The 16,716-nt window shown below is 60.5% G+C and overlaps 1 protein-coding gene across 1 annotated transcript; it reads right to left on the reverse strand.

Annotated features, from left to right (window-relative positions):
- Nucleotides 1-6,143: 6,143 nt before the first annotated feature.
- CACTIN (cactin, spliceosome C complex subunit) lies at nucleotides 6,144-16,352 on the reverse strand. The gene is made up of 10 exons (XM_039516127.1): nucleotides 16,159-16,352; nucleotides 15,071-15,560; nucleotides 14,315-14,410; nucleotides 13,568-13,713; nucleotides 13,304-13,466; nucleotides 12,934-13,048; nucleotides 11,678-11,870; nucleotides 10,993-11,115; nucleotides 7,469-7,728; nucleotides 6,144-6,783 (listed from the first exon to the last, which is right to left on the reverse strand). Exons 1-10 carry the CDS (start codon nucleotides 16,335-16,337, stop codon nucleotides 6,293-6,295), a joined length of 2,256 nt encoding a protein of 751 aa, XP_039372061.1. The 5' UTR covers nucleotides 16,338-16,352; the 3' UTR covers nucleotides 6,144-6,292.
- Nucleotides 16,353-16,716: the final 364 nt, after the last annotated feature.

The raw sequence follows: 16,716 nt of genomic DNA on the forward strand, positions 1-16,716 counted from the left end.
AAGAAAAAGCCCCCAAAATCTGAACTGTCCCTATAAAATCAGGACATTTGGTCACCCTACTCCCTGCCAAGATGGGGTGGGGTTGAACGACGTCTCCCAGCAGCCACTAGCTGCTCCCACGGCCTAGGAATGTGTCCGCTGAGGCAGCAGGTCAGTGGGGATGAGGGTGGGATTCAGGCCGAGCAATGGGAAGGCAAACCCCATAACACTGCGGGGTACTTGGCAATAGGTTTGCGACTGCCAGCAGCACTTCGCCCGCTCCGCTGGGAGGATGGGACGCTGACCCCACTGCCCTGTTCCTTTGGACACCGGGGCCCCCGGATGACCCAGAACCTGCTGGAGATAGAGGAGACCTTTCAGAAGCACCTGCACACCCCGCGGAACAGCAAGGGTGGGAGCCTGGACATTCGGGCATGAGGATTTTAACTGGTGAGAGGGGCCCTCTGGTCGCAGGGCCTGGTGGCAGAGTCTTCCCCCTCTGACAGCTCTCGCAGTGGGCATGGGCTCAGCCCAGTGTGCTCCCTTCCTCTCTGCTGAGACTGCTAAGGACGGTGCCAGCTGCATGGGTCAGGCCTGGATAAGCACCGGTGACTACGAGCATTGGCAGGGACCTGAGCTGGCAGGGCCGGATTGGCCCCATTTCCTACCCCCGTGGCCAGCAGTGGAAGAACGGGGCTGTGTCAGAGGCCTCCCTCCCGCACTGTCGGGTTACAGACGGATCCGCTGTCACAGAGCAAGGGATGGTGAGTGAGTGGAGAGGTAGTCGCCTCCTGGGTGGGGCTGGTATGTTGCAGGGGGCGACTGTCCCTCTTGTTCCATGCTGTCCGCTTCCAGGAAGAGGGGAGACTGAGTGGGAGGGATGCTGGGAAAGGGGAGACATGGCCTGTTGAGGGGTGTGTGTGGGGGGGGGAATATGAGCGCTGTCACTACGTCCTGGCCAGTTGGGGCCCCCTGCTCCCAGCCAGCAGCGTTGACCCAGCAAGGTGGTGGCAAGTTTGTGCCTGTTTGCTGTTCTACAGCAACTTTTCCCTTCTCGCTGCGAAGCCCGACCGCCCTGCGACGCGAGGGGCCGCTCTGGTGTCAAAGACCTGGAGGTGATGGCCCAAACCCTGATCACCTCGGCCTTCGAGACGGTGCGGGACGTGGAGCACGGCATGGAGATCCAGGACCTCCTCCATCCCGTCTGCACGAGAGGCAGCGGGGCAGGGCCCTGTCAGAGCACGGTGTCCTGAAGACGATTAACCTTTCCCGACACAGAGGCCAGCTATTGACTGGATGGCTGGGAAGTCTGGAAGCTCCTGGAATGGGGGAGCAGGTGGCAGTTCCAAGACTGGGGTGTCAGTGGGGAACAGCCTCTGAACCAGGTGGTTCTGAGTGGGGGCAGTTCTCAGACATGGCAGTCAGGGGGTGCACGCTCCTCGATTGCCTTGTTGTGGGCTGGGGGAGGGTGACTCCCAGACTGCTGATGGGCTCTTCCGGGAGCTCAAGGTAGGAGAGAAGCTCCCCTGGCCCGGCCCAGCCGGCTGGTCCCCTTGTGGTGTACGGGAAGGGCTCTTTGGAGGGCTGGGGAACCGGGGCACTCGGGGGGGAGCAGAGAAGGGGGCCTGTCCTAGTGCTCTGCTCCCCGCTCCTGCAGCCCTTAGCTGGAGGTCATTGGAGGGGCACTGGGGGATTGTGCTGGGAGGACCAATAGGGCCAGTGCAGCTGCAGGGCCCTCACTTCCTGTGCTCATTAGACGTGGTGCAGAGGCTCACCCCAAGCCGCCCATTGGGGGCGTGGTCTCTTGTTCACCACTGTGTGGCGTTCTGGGGGTGGGTGTGATGCATGTCAAAGGCATGTCACGGGGCCGCCCAAATGAGTGTTCCCCCATCCCTGCTGGACCCCCCCCCCCAACCTGGGGTTGCTTCGTTTCCAACCAAAGGATTGGAACTGGGAAATTATGGAGACTTCCAAGGTGAAGGTCGAGCAGTTTAAGAGGACAATGCCCCTGCTCTCAGACCTCAGGAACCCGGCCTTGCAGGCTCATCTGAGGGCACCATCTGCACACGCTTTGCTGGCCCTCTGGAGAGTGGCTGAAAGCTGCTCCCCCATAGCGTAAATATACGGGATACTGTGCCCCTGTGATGCAGCAGGATCCCACTGAGGGACAGAATCGTCCTCGGCCTTTCCTTTGTCCTGGCATCTGAGGAGCTCGCGGTTAAGAAGTTTCCCAACCCCTTTATGACATGGGTAAATTCGCTGTTCCCATGAGGCTAAGAGCAGAGAAGGGATGTGCCCAAGGTCACAAAGAGTGAGTGGTTTGGAATTGAACCCGAGTCCTGAGAGCATCACGCCCCTGCCCCCGACTACACTCCCCTTCCTCAATAGGAAAGAGAATGCAGGTGTCCTAACCTCCCGCTCTAACCCCCAGCCCCCACTCCTCTCCCACAGCTGGGGAGAGAACCCCAGAGCCCTGGCTCCCATCCCCCGCTCTAACCCCCAGCCCCCACTTCCCTCCCAGAGCTGGGGAGAGAACCCAGGCGTCCTGGCTCCCATTCCCCTGCTCTAACTCCCAGACCCCAGTCCCCTCCCAGAGTGGGATTAGAACCCCTGAGCTCTAGCTGCTAGATTGTGATTGTCCTGGTGTCCTAGGCTCTGCTTGGCTCTGGGTGTTGTGCGGCTCAGACATGAAGTCCATTTCCTTGGAGGACTCAGCCAGCGCACCGGGTTTGTTACCACGTGGTTAGTGCACCTCTTTGCAGAGTTAAAAGCAAAGGGACTCGACTCTGACCTCGTTCGTCAGCCCCACAGGAACATATGCTCGGTAGCGAGGGAGAATTCCTCTCCTAACACTGGTGATTCACTGCACACCACCACGTGGGTTCAAAGTACTCATATCTTCTGTGGGCGGGACAAGCCTCTGGGATCCTCAGCTGGGTCCTTGAGGATCCCCGTCCTTCCACTTGGCTCACCCTAGAGCTGTGGGGGAACCCGAGTCTCTGGGGTGAGGCCTCGGGGCTTTGGGATGGACCGTTACCCCCAAGCTGCTGCCTCGCTCTGGCATCGCTCCCCAGCTCTGCGTTGCTAGGGGAAGCAGATTGCCCCAGCACGGTCAGGCCTGGTGACACACACATTGTCACACTTTCAGCCCAGCACACCCAGAGCGTGATGCAGCAACCCTGGTCTAAAGGGGACATATGCCAGTAGAGCTGGGCCTGCACAGGACGGGGATAATGTGCCCGTAGCCCCAGGAGGGGCTGCGCTGGTCCTACCCTTGGTTCAAAAGCACCTTGAGCTCCCAGGACAGACGCTGTATTCGAGCCAGGCAGACCCTGCCAGGGAAGCCCTGCCCTTGCCTGTCTCCCAGCCCATAGTGTCCCGGGACGGACGCTGTCCCCTCCCACACACTAGCTGGTGGCCCATATACCAGCTTCCAGGCCATACGCTATCCCAGTCCATACGCTGTCCTGGCCCAATACTAGCTTCCAACACATCCGCTATCCTGGCCCATCCACCAACTGGCACCTCCCAGCCCAGGCTCCTCTCTGGGCCAGACTTTGCTCCCATCTGGAATCCCTCAAGCCCTTGTTTATTGTCTCCTAAATCCCCACACCCATTAGCAGCTCCGAGAGAGCATCTGCCCCCCGCCCGCCACCCCCAATCCCAGGGATGTGCTCCACGCTCTTAGGGGAGCCGGACTGCAGGCTGCTCTGCTCCAAGGGGAATCTGAAAGCGGCTGCAGACAGCGCCGGCCTCGTTATTTCTGTGTCCCCAGCAGCCTTGGGGTTTCTGCTTCTCCCATCACACGCTCCAGCCCCCCGGCTACCTCGAGGGGTTAATACACTGAGCTGCGTTTCCAGCTCCCCAGCCTTCACCGCCTGCTGCTCACGGCCAGGAAACTGCAATTCAAAGAGCTGAGTGGGCGCTGGGAGCATGTGCCCTCCCCGGAAGGGGGCAGGCCCTGGGCCCTCCCCGCCACCCTCTCTGGGCCCTCAGCCAAGGCAAGATGGGTCTGGAGAAGGAGCTGCCAGGACCAGCCTGTGAGAATTGCACTAGGCTTCAAAAGGCAGCTTGGCCAGGCAAGATGCCCACCAGAGGGCAGCATCAGGCCTGTGCCACATCGTGCCTACGGGCCAGGCCTTCCAACAGCCCAATCCCAGCCGCTAAGGTGGGCCAAGCTCTGGCCAGGTGTGATGCTGGCACAGCCCCCCATGGGTGCACAGCTGGCTAGGGCACTGCAGCAGGGTTAACGCCCATCCTTCCTGCACGTGGTGCTGATGAGTGGCAGAGAAGCCAACCACAGGGCAGAGCCTCTGGAAAAACACACGGGGCTTTGCACACGCCAAACCGAGCCCGTTTAACCCACCTTTGCTGAGCCTGCCTGTGCCATGGGTGCCAGAGCACGAGCGTGGCCAAAGCTGGGCCTGCCACCCTCAGCGCCTGCCCTCTCCCACTGCCTCCTGCCCTGGCTGGCTGTAACGGTTGTGCCAGCCAGGAAGAGCCACTCATCAGGCAGGAGGTACCAGGAGCGTTGGGACGTCTGATGGCCAGCTGGGACTGGCAGGGCAGCGCCAGCCCCATTGCCCCGTTGGAAAGCTAGTGTCCAAGGGGAAAGCCTATCCTCAGGCCAAGCCCTCTCCCGGCCCAGGGGCTGGGCCTGCTGCCCCCCACTCAGGGGGGATGGGGGAAGATGCAGCTGCTGACAGGCCAGGACTGTCCTAGGCCCGTGGCCCAGGTCACTGCCCACAGAACAGGACAGCACTCGCGCTCCAAGTTCAGCAGCAGAGCAACGGCTGGTGGGTAAAAACCTCCCCCGCACGGCCCCCTGCCCCCGTGCTCATCCTCCCAGCTGGACACCAGCCCCCGGCAACTTTCATCTTGGCCACGGAAGGCAGCGTGAGTCCTGGAAAGGGCCAGAGGTGGCGTGAGCAGGAGCAGGGGGTGCGGGGCTCCCAGCAGGGAACTGAAATGAGTCTGGCTGACAAGGGAGGGAAGCTTGCCAGGCCGAGCTCCCAAAGCAGGATCTCTCAGTGAAGGTCCCACAAGAAAGGGCGCGGAGGCCACTTCTGGGGAACATCTCCCTTGAGAGGAGTCTGGCACGGGCCCCTCAGGCCTGGAAACCATCAGCGGGGAAGGCCCAGTCAGCTCAGGACACAGAGCCAGCTCCTTGGTGCTCGGCCTGTCAGCACGCAGGGCGCTGGCTGCTAGCTCCCGCCAACATGGGAGTGAGGAGCTTGCAGGGCCTGGCAGGGCAGGCTGGGGTAGCAGGGGATAGCCCCCCATCGAAGGCAGCCCACTGGGGAGCATGTGGGGCCATCTGAGCAAAGGAGGCAGGACGCCTGGGTTCTATTCTGCACCTCTGTGGACAATGAGGGGGCACTGGGGAGGAGGCACCGGGCTGGACTGATGGCAGTCAGAGCCTGGGGCAGCAGGTGCTCAGATGGATCAACGGGCGCTGGAGAAGCAATGTCGTGTGCCCACGGCTGAGGGCTGAGCTGGGAACCCAGCGCAGGAGCCTGGAAGCTCACAGCACTGGGCTGGCTGCTCACCATCCCCTCTCCATGAGACACCAGCTGACGCCCGTTAGCCCCGCTATGCTCTGACTGGCCCGCGAGGCTGGGAATCGCCCCAGCAGTGAGGGGAAGGGGGCAGGTCGGGCAGTGGTTTTACCTCACGCCACATCCCTCTGCTTGGGCACAGGGGACATAGTGCCACCTTCCCACTAGTGCACCTGTGGAGGGTGGGTTCCCAGGAGAGGCTGGTGGTTATCTGGGATGGGCCCTTCCCCTCCTGCGCCCCAGGATTCCCAGCTTCCCGCAGCAGGGACGGATGGGGAGAGCTCCCATGGGAACACAGCTCAAGGGAACAGAGGGCTTTTCCAGGGAGCGACTGCTCCAACCGAGCACACAGCGAAGCACGAGCGCTGGCCCCCCTCTAGCGGCTGCTTTGCAGGCGGCAGGAGGCTAGCACTGCCTCTGGGCTCTCCTGGCCCCTTGCGGCCCAGACGCCAGGAGGGGCTCTCGCTCACAGAGAATCTAGGTTTATTTTGCTGGGTGAGTCGCAGCACAGGATCCCCTACCAGAGCCCATTAAAAACACAAGGAGAGCCCCCGCCCCGACACAAGGCAATATACAGAGCGCGCCAGCGGGCCCGCCGGCAGGGAATGCCCCTGCAGTACAGAGCAGCGGTGGAGCACGCAGAACCTGCACCCTCTGATGTGAGCGCTCGCCCACGGGTCCAGCAATGACGCAAAGGGCCCCTCCAAAGGGAGGCAGCCCAGAGTCAGCGGGTGGCGGGCAGCCGCCCGGCGCCCTCACCTGCGGTAACGGTACCGCTTGAAGTGGAACCAGAGCTGGAAGATGCCGTTGGCGAACTGGCAGCGGAAGCCGTGGCGGTGCGAGTACTCCCACTCCCGGTTGACGATCTTGAAGGCGATGTCCTCGTAGGGCGGGCCAGCGTGGAAGCGCAGGATGGCGAAGTCCTTGTTGTCCTGACAGGCCTCCAGGAAGTACTCGGGCGTGGAGCGCTTGTCGATCAGGTCGGGGTAGAAGATGTTGAACTTGTAGCCCTGGACGATCTTGGGCGGCGGGTTGTCGAAGTCGTAGTGCGTCTGGTTGTACTTGTTCCACTCGAAGCCCGTGTGGACCCGGTTGAAGAAGCGGGGCTTGCGGGGCCGGTACTTGTCCGCCCATAGGTAGGCCTTGCCCGTCAGGGGCATCTCCACACTGAACTGGGCCTCGTCGGCGCCCATGCCCTCCCTGGCCCTGCGGAAGAAAATGTCCTCGGCGCTCTCGCTAGCGTCGCCTGCGGAGGAAGGGGCAGGGGCTGGTTAGTGGGTGGGGCCTGCAGCACTACTGCTCTGGGGGCTGGTTAGTGGGTGGGGCCTGCAGCACTACTGCTCCGGGGGCACAGGCCTGGCACCATCCCAGGGTGATCCAGCCCAGCAGGACCCAGCCTGGGAAGGGGACTTGAGGCCTGACTGTTCCACCCCCAGCAGCCCGAGGCCTTGAGCTGGGGGCCACTCTGAGGCATGCTAAGGAGGGGAGGGAGGAGCCCGCATGCTCTTCTACTGGTTACAATGCCAGGGGCCAGGCCGGAGGCCGCTGAGATCAGGGGGTAGGGGGTGCAGAGGGCCCCGGCTCCATGGGGATGGGCTGGCTGCTCCATAGGAGGCAATAACCTGGGGAGATGATCCACTAACCTGGGGTCTGGGTGTCCCTGGTCTGCTCAGGCTCCGCCAGCCCCTCATCCCACACCCCCTGGGGCAGGCACAGACTCCCAGGGCTTTGCTGAGTCTGTCCCAAGCAAGGAGGCTGCCAGGCCTTCCCCGGGGAGCTGCTGCTCTCCTAGAGACCCAGGCCTTGCGCCGTGGGGCAGGCCCTGCCATCTGGGCACAGGCAGTGTCTGAATGAACCTGCCAGGCAGCACCTCTCGGTGACGCAGAGACCCTGAGGAGATGGACACACCCGGGCCAGCCAGCAGCTGCTACCTGTGGCCTGGAGCTGTTGTCTCAAGAGCAGCAGCCGCTGGAGATCCTCCTCGGCCTCAAGCACGTGCGCGTCGCAGGGCAGCTCGTGGGAGTTCAGCAGCCTGGGGCTGTACCTCCCGGCGTCGTAGTCGTCCAGGCTCTGCTGAATCAGGTCCTCCTCCATCAGCACCGCTTCCCCCTCCCCCTCCCCCTTGGCCTCCGAGGGGGCTCCCTCCGTGGAGGGGCCCGGCTGCGCTGCAGCGCTCTCCTCCGGGTCCGGCCTGCAAGGCAGAGGGGAGAGAGGTTACGGCGCTGGGGGCCGGGTCACGCAGGGCAGGCTCAGGCAGTGAGGAGTCTGTGCTCCCACAGGGCACTGCCCTCTGCGGCTGAGTGCGAGGGGCCGGGCTGCCCCATGTGCCACAATGCCTCTCCCCTGTGCCGGCCTGGCGCCGTCGAGCTGCTGCAGCCTCCACAGGCCAAACACAGCGAACTGCTGCTGCTCCAGGGCAACCATCCCCTCTGGCAGGCAGGGGAACGGGGACACCCCCCAAACACTACACTCAGAACGGGGCCTTCTGCTGCCCAGGGCTGGGGCAAGGGGATGATCCATGCCCCAGAAGGGAAGAACCCACCCTGCAGCGCTCGCGACAAGGCACCGACGCTGGTCTCTGGAAGGATGGGGGCACCTTGCTGGGTCCATCGTCTGGGGGTCGATGGGGGGGAATATTTGCCTAAAATGGCAGGAACCCGACTGGAGGGGACCCCCTCAGGTGCCGTTAGCCTCTTTGATTGAGGCTGAGCAGCTGGGAAGGAGGAGAGGTGTGATCCACCCCCAGGAGCAATTCCCAGCCCCCGCCCCATGGCTGCTGCCGCTGGGAGGGTGCACAGGAGTCTTGGTATGGAGTCGTGCTGGCACAGTGAATGGCACCGATGGGGGGGGAAGGGAAAGGTACTGGAGGGTCTATGGCAGCGGTTCTCAACCAGGGGTCTGCGAGCCCTTTCAAGGGGGCTGTGGGGCCCCGCAGCTGAAGCCCCGATCCCCTCCGGCGCAGTGGCACGAACAGCTCCTGGCAGAAGAATGTCCTAGCGAGGTTGTACTGAGCATGCTCACTCGAATTGAGCTGGCTCAGTAGTTAGCTGCTATTGGTGGGGAGATGTGCCGCTGCCGGTGCCTGGAGCAGGCAGCGTTCCCTTCCCCCACACTGGCGCCCTGCCCCGGGTTGAAGCTGCTCCTCAGCTCTCGGCCCCCTTTGCTCCCACAGAGGCAGCTGGTAAGAGCCACCCGGGTGGGGAGACCCGGCTCTGTGGCTCCAGACCCCTCTGGGAACAGGGATCGCAGGGAGTCCTCCCAGCACACAGCCCCTAATACCCCTCTCCCTGGGCCCTGCAGTTCTTATAGCAGATTGAGGCAGGCTTCAGCAAGAAAAAGGTTCTGCGGGGCAGGGCTCCATTCCTGGCTCTAGAAGAGGGGTGGTCTGGGGGGAGAGCCAGGGCTGCAGGGAGCTACGAACCCTGTCTGTACAAAGGCGACATGGCTGCCAGTCTAGCAATGGGTTCTACTCCCAGCACTGGACGGGTGCAACCTCTCACTGGTACCAACAGACCGACCGCTGCCGTCTCCTGCAGCAGGAGGCCTTGGGCGGTGGGGAGGGAAGTGCTCAGAAACCGCAGGGTTCAGCGGAGCAGGGCACAAACTCACCATGTCCAAGCTCCCCACCAGTGCCCTTCCCCCAGCTCAAGAGTATTTTGTGGGGCAGGTCAGTCTCTCTTCGCTCCTGACGTGTCAACTGTGACTCCCCCTGCTGGGATTGCGGCAGCCTGGCGCACCCCTCTGTAAAACCAGCCAGGTAACCATGTATCCCCTGGGAGCCGGCCCATCACCCCGGACACTAGATCTGACCGACGGCAGCCCAGAGATGGAGGGATAAGAACATAAGAACATAAGAAAGGCCGTACCGGGTAAGACCAAAGGTCCATCTAGCCCAGTATCTGTCTACCGACAGTGGCCAATGCCAGGTGCCCCTGAGGGAGTGAACCTAACAGGCAATGATCAAGTGATCTCTCTCCTGCCATCCATCTCCATCCTCTGACGAACAGAGGCTAGGGACACCATTCTTACCCATCCTGGCTAATAGCCATTTATGGACTTAGCCACCATGAATTTATCCAGTCCCCTTTTAAACATTGTTATAGTCCTAGCCTTCACAACCTCCTCAGGTAAGGAGTTCCACAAGTTGACTGTGCGCTGCGTGAAGAAGAACTTCCTTTTATTTGTTTTAAACCTGCTGCCTATTAATTTCATTTGGTGACCCCTAGTTCTTGTATTATGGGAATAAGTAAATAACTTTTCCTTATCCACTTTCTCAACATCACTCATGATTTTATATACCTCTATCATGTCCCCTTAGTCTCCTCTTTTCCAAACTGAAGAGTCCTAGCCTCTTTAATCTTTCCTCATATGGGACCCTCTCTAAACCCCTAATCATTTTAGTTGCTCTTTCTGAACCTTTTCTAGTGCTAGAATATCTTTTTGAGGTGAGGAGACCACATCTGTACACAGTATTATGGATTTATATAAGGGCAATAATATATTCTCAGTCTTATTCTCTATCCCCTTTTAATTATTCCTAACATCCTGTTTGCTCTTTTGCCCGCCTCTGCACACTGCGTGGACATCTTCAGAGAACTATCCACGATAACTCCAAGATCTTTTTCCTGACTCGTTGTAGCTAAATTAGCCCCCATCATGTTGTATGTATAGTTGGGGTTATTTTTTCCAATGTGCATTACTTTACATTTATCCACATTAAATTTCATTTGCCATTTTGTTGCCCAATCACTTAGTTTTGTGAGATCTTTTTGAAGTTCTTCACAATCTGCTTTGGTCTTAACTATCTTGAGTAGTTTAGTGTCATCTGCACACTTTGCACCACTGTTTACCCCTTTCTCCAGATCATTTATGAATAAATTGAATAGGATTGGTCCTAGGACTGACCCTTGGGGAACACCACTAGTTACCCCTCTCCATTCTGAGAATCACATGAAACCTGCCCACACCTACGCTTCCCATCCGCGTGCACAACAGTGCTCGAAGCCAGCCGACCGTCCCGCTGCCTGGGAGCTGGATCTCGGGAACGGCTCAATCCGATGAACTCCCCCCAGCCCGACGGTCAACCCAACCGGACGTCACGGGCGGCTTTTATAGAGGTTTGGGACTCCAACTGTTACTAAAAACCTCATTGCAAACCTTGTCCATGGGACATGCCAGCAACCCTCTGCCCTTCACCCACAGATCTCAAGGCGCTTTACGAAGGAGACTTCACTTGTTAGCATTGCTGGGCAGACGGGGAAGCCGAGGGGAGCAAGGGGAAGTGACAGGAAGGCAACAGCAAAACCTGGAACTGAACCCTGGAGTCCTGTGCTCCACCTGCTGGGCCGTGCTGTTCGGCCGTCGGCTCACTGACTTGGGGGACGCTCCGCAGAGGGAGCGCTCTCAGGGGCTGCTCAGCTTCTGGCACCAGAAGGAAATCGCCCGCCCTGCGTACCTGTCGCTGGGAGAAGACGGCTCCTTCTTCAGGATGGGGAAAAGCGGCTCGCTCTCCACTCCCTGCTCCTGCTTCAGCTTGTACAGCTTCTGGCGCAGCACGTCCTGGTGCCGCTCCCGGAGCCTGCAATAAAGAGACGAGAGCAAAGGGTGAGGCCCCCAGCATAGCCTTCCCCGAGCCCCCTGGGCTGGGACCCCCTTGGCATCCACTCACTATGCTTCACCCACACAACACCAGAGCGAGGTGTGAAACACGGACTCGGCGCCCAGGTCCTGCCCCAAAGGTTCCAGCAATGCTCCCAGACGGGCCACGGCGGGCGCACAGCTCCCTCCTGCAATCTGATGGCTCAGGGTCAGACAGCCTGAGCCCCAGTCATTGTGGGAGGTGACGAAAGAGGAGCGGACTCAGTATTAGCCTTAGTCCAGGGCAGTGTCTGAACCTGCCACCCAGGCTAAAGGAGACACAGGGCATTCTCCTTCCCCTCAGCCCAGGAAGGGAAGCAACCCATAACCAGCTGGGCGAGGGGGCTTTTTAGCCCATGTCTGGCTTGGCATGTAAGCACACCTCCCACCCCCGTGCTCTGAGACACAATTCCCCAATACCACCCACTGCAGGCGGGTGTTTGACACCCCACCTTGAGGGTGCAGCCCTGACCCAGGCAGGATATGCTCCCTCTCCCGCTCACCTGGCCCGGGCCATATACGCTTTAAGCTGCTGCAGCAGACTCTCCCAGTAACCGATGTCCAGGTTGGGCCCCCCTGCTTGGATCTTGCCCTCGATCCCTTGGAAGATCACTTGGAGCTGGTTGTACGTCTTCCCCTTGAACACAGACTGCACGTCCGAGCTGACGGAGGCATTGACTCCTTCTCGGCGCTCTCCTGTCGTGCGGACAGACGAGGGTTAACGGGTGCTAAGGTTCCTGAGCCACCCCTCCAGGATCGGACACTCCATCAATGCACCCTCACTGCTGGTGCACGAACCCCACTGAACCCCTGCTGGATTCCCCCTGCCCAGATGTCAGGTGTTGCGCGGCTAATCCCAGCACCTTCCGTCCAGCCAGAGCCCACCAGGTGCAGCCTGAAGGCCGCCTGAACGGGGTCATTTGGCAGGGCCGAACGCTGCCAGGCACAGAGTGCCCTCGATTCCCTTTGATGGGCATTGAGTGCCAAGCACCGTTCAGGGTGGGGGCCTGGGCCACACCCACGCCTGGCTCGGGCTCAGGCGACAGGATCGTGCTCTCAGCATGTGACGCTGCCGCTCACTGCCCGGGTGGTTCTGCAGCAACCTCCGGGCCCCATCTCTTCGCGGGCAGGACGGGCCTCAGTGCCACTGAGCGCCAACAGGAAGAGCAGTAACGGCACATGGGCGCCCCCTGGCAGCAGCCACAGAAATCGCAACTGCAGGAGAGCAAAGCCTTTGATACAGGCCAGGGAAGTGAGGCTGGGGAGCTGCAATCACTGAGACTCAGAGTTTTACCAGCCAGAGCTGACACCACCGCTGGCTGACAAGCCACTGCACGTTACGGAGTTCCCTGTACAAAGGTGGGGGAATTCACCTGGCTTGGTTACAGCCTCCAGGGTCAGCCGGCACCTGCAATCCGGGACAGCCGAGGGCTCAACTAGAGCCAGGCAACCGAGAGTCCCAGGGCCAGGAATCGCCCCCACTCCAGAACCACGGTTCCACATAGCTCTGGATTATTTTACAGCCCCTCAAACCTGCTTGGCTCTACATGGACAGTGCAGAGCTCACAGCAGGGGGGTCACTGCCTCAGTGACAACAGCTCAGAGAGGAGAAGCAATTTGACAAAGGTCAGAGAGTGAGATGGGGCAGAGCAGAACGCAGGCCTCTGCTCTAACTACTAGGCCACGCTCCCCTCTATCACCTGCACTGCTGCGTATAAGCAATGCAGGTGCTGACAGCCAGCGTTCCCCTCCCGCTTACCTGGGCCTTTCCCAGAAGCCTCTAGTTTACGGAGTTTGGCTATCTCGTCCTCAGTGATAATGGTCATGTCCCTCCAGAAATCCACATTCTTGCCCTGTTCCAGTTCCATGTAAACCTGAAACAAGGAGCCATGTGAAGTCAGAGGCGAGGCCTGGCCTGGCGCTGCTGTCTGAATCAGGCCATTTGCAGCTGCAGGTGAGCACTGGAGGCAGGGCTGATGAGCACCAGAGGTGGGGCACAGGGACAGCATGCAAAGGACAGGAAGGAAGCTCAGGGGCTGCTCAGCTTCTGGCACCAGAGGGAAATCTGCATCTAACCTCCCCAGCTAGAGAATGGAGGCCTGGAAGCAGCAGTACTGGGGGAGAGGTACCTGGATATCCTCCAGCAGATCCTCCATGTCGGAGACCGTCAGGCCATTCAGGAACGTGTAAGGCTCATGCATTTCCACTGCCAGGTCGTCATCCTCTGCACTGATGTACTTGGCCAGCAAGTCGATGGGTTTGGCTCGGCCGTCCCGGATCCGGATTTTTGATCTGCAGGGAACAAGAGAACACACTGAGCTCCAGCTACCAGGTCTCGGACCTTGCCTGCCCCCAGCACACAGGCCTGAGACAAGTCACTGGTGCCCACCTACCGCAGCTTGGCCTGGTGGAGGTGGAAGTTGTCCTCTTGCTCCTCCCAGGTTTTGAAGTGCTCCGCCTCCTTCTCCCGCTGCAGCATCTCCAGCTCCTGCTCGCGCATTGCCTTTTCTCGCTCCCGTTCCAAGCGCAGCTGCTTCACCTGTCTCAGAGGGAGGGAAGACTGTTGCAGTGCACAGCCTGGGGCACCATCCATTCCCCAAAGGCTCAGCCGCTCCCAGCATGTGAACTCATGGATGCTAGCTTCAAATCCAACCCAGCGCAAAACTGCCCCATTTCCCACGATGGGCCCTGCCCTTACAGGGAGTGGGAGGGCACCAAGCAAGAGGAGACACACGAGAACCAATGCTGGCATGGACAAGAGGAGAGCTGAAACTCACTAGATAGCGGCAGCACAGACCCCTGACTGGGCCCATGCTCAGGGCTGGGGGGTACTGAGATCTCTGTTGGTTTAATAGTGTGTCGTTAAAGAGACCAGGGACCAGCTCATTCTGAGGATTCAGTATTGAGAACAGGGCACCACCTCTGTGCAGAGACAAGAACCTGGACCACCACATCCCCGTCACCACACATGCCACTGTCTTCGCCCAAAGATGGGAGCATTAGAGTTGGCGGAGGCAGGAGGGGTGGGGGGGAGAGATAAGACAGCCACAAGTAACCAAGTGACTTATATCGGGGCCAGTGTCCTCGCCTGCATTAGCTCCGCTGCAGGTCACAGGCAGAGAAGGACTACTGGCTCTCACCTTCTGCAGCTCCAGGCGGTTGTCCTCCTGGATTCGTTTGTTTCTCTCCTTCAGTTCTTTCTCCTCCAGGTGGCCGATCCCTTTCTTCTCCAGGGCCTATAATCAATCACGCACCAAGAGTAAGCAGGCCCCCAACAGGCCTCTCAGTTGCCATTTGTGACGTGGCAGGAAGTCCCCAATACAAGCCCTCTACAGGGTGCTAAGTACATACCATCCGCACACTCCACCTCACTGCAGATGATGCTGTGGGACTAGAACTCACCCAGTGGCCTCCAGGAATTTAGCTGTGGCAGCCCCAACGTGGATACACAAAGAGCCACCATCCCATTTAAGTGACCATTCAGCTCTATGTAACGCATAGGTTTTCAATGGCAGGCCGAATAAAACCGCAGTGGATCTTTAAGATAATCGCTCGAAACAAGTGGGTGCCTCTCCAGTGTGTCCTCAATGCAGGTTTCACCCTCACTTTTGCTTTGCTGTTCCTAGCATTTTCAGATTCCTCCCCCAACTCATCCCAGGCAAACGTGTCCCTCCCTGCACCTCAGCATCCCTGACCCTGCACCATCACCCCCTTGGCCCTCTGCGCAACAGCTCAGCTGGTATGTGCAATGTTGAACTGACTGAGATTCCCAGGGGAAAGCTCTACCATGGGGAGCAGCACAGCCCTGATTATCTCATGACACAGGAAGCTTGGGGGACAGAAAAGACCATTTATCCCCCCACCTCACTGCCCGGTGACGTAGAGAGAGGCCTCACCTTGCTCCAGATGAAGGTGCCTAGCAGGTTGTTGTCCCCAAAGGGGTTATCGGTGTTGGTGTAGCCCATGTATTCCTCCCCCCAGCCCATCTTCTCACGCTTTTTCCTCTCTTTGGCTTCCTTCTTCGCCAGCCGCCTAGCCCTCTTCTCCTCCGGTGTCTCCAATGCCTTCATCATTTCAGCCTGCTTCTTCTTCTCCTCTTTCAGCCTGAGTCGCTCCTGAAGGCTCAGCTGTTGCCCCAGCTCCTCCCTTGAGCTCTGGGAACGTGAAGGAGAGGGAGATGTGACGGAAGACACAGAAGACCTGGAACTGGATCGCTTTCTTCTCCGCTCTCTGCTGCGGCCTCTTTTCTTCTCTCTCTCTGCCTCAGAGTCTGAGCTAGAGGAGCCATCCCGTGACCGAGCGCGGTGTTTCTTCTTGCTTTTGTGGTGCCGGTCCCTGCTTTTGCTTTTCTTCTTTTGCCATCTCTTTCTCTCGTCAGAGTCAGAACTAGAAGAAAACACCACCACCCTGGTGAGAGCTACAACCTCAGAGAAAGACTGCAGAGCAGCACAGGGCTGACGCAGCACCCTGCCGATCTAGCTGTCCAAACGTTCATTCATTCATTCACCCTCACAACCCTGAGATGGGTAAGCGCTCGCCACATTTCCCCGCCGGGGAAGTACAGACATGAACCGGGCTACCTAACGCCCCACAGCCAGTTAGTGGCAGAGCCAGGAAAAGATCCTGGATCTCCTGACTTTCCGCCCTGGGCTTGTTCCTCTCAGCCAGGCTGCCTCTCCTGCTGCCAGCTCACCCACCGGCGACTTGCACTCGGGAGGAAGCCGCAGCCGGCGGGACAAGCTATGGCCGGGGCCCGGCACAGCGCTGCTGGTCGGGGGGTGATTTCCCGGGACAGTCACACCCGGGGGGCGGGGGGGGGGGGACCCAGGGGCTTTGCGCCGCTGCGGTTCGTTCCCCCGCAGCCACCCCGGGGCCTGGCCCCGCTCGGCCTGTCCCGCTCCCCGGTCACCTGCTCGGGGAGGAGGCCCGGGGGGGGGGCTGGGCCTGTCCCTGCGGCGGGCACCGACCCCGCCCCGCTCCTCACCCCGAGCCCGGCTTCCCGCGCCGCCGCGTCTCGCTGCCCCGGGCCCGGCCGCCTCCATCGCTGCCGCCGCCGCTGGACCCGGAGCGGGACCGGCGGCGCCTCCTCTCCCGGGACCCGGCCGCCTCCCTGCGGCTCCGGTGCCGCGAGCGCCCCGCGGGGCTGCGCGAGCCGGACCCCATCGGCGCGTCGCTGCTCTCCGCCGCGCGCCCGCTTCCGGCCCGACAGGGGGCCTCGCTCACCCGCGGCGCGTTCCCAGGCGACCTCCCGGTGCCTGACTGGAAAAGGCTTTTCCCCAGCGGTCCCTGCCGCCCGCTCCCATGCCCAGCCCACCCCCTCCCCGAGCCTGGGCTCTGCAGAGCGGCCAGGCCGAGGCCGCGGCCGCTCCGATCCCTGCTGCTGAGCTCGTCCTACAGGCACCTACTCAGACAGCTATAGGCGCCGGGGGCCTCGCAGGGATGAAAGCCCCGAGCGGAAGCATCTACTGCGTCACGGAGATGGGGGCGGGGCCAGCCCTTAAAGAGGCAGAAGCCAAGAACACCCGGACGGGCATCGCTGCCG

The sequence above is a fragment of the Mauremys reevesii genome, linkage group 26, assembly GCF_016161935.1.
Source record: "Mauremys reevesii isolate NIE-2019 linkage group 26, ASM1616193v1, whole genome shotgun sequence".
Classification (NCBI taxonomy): domain Eukaryota; kingdom Metazoa; phylum Chordata; order Testudines; family Geoemydidae; genus Mauremys; species Mauremys reevesii.

Coding starts and splice junctions, on each gene's coding strand:
- CACTIN (XM_039516127.1), bottom strand. CDS start 16,337: ATGGGGTCCGGCTCGCGCAGCCCCGCGGGGCGCTCGCGGCACCGGAGC. Junction 13,714..14,314: donor ACCGCCTGGAGCTGCAGAAG/GTGAGAGCCAGT, acceptor CCTCTGAGACAG/GTGAAGCAGCTGCGCTTGGA. Junction 13,049..13,303: donor ATCTGCTGGAGGATATCCAG/GTACCTCTCCCC, acceptor TCCTTGTTTCAG/GTTTACATGGAACTGGAACA.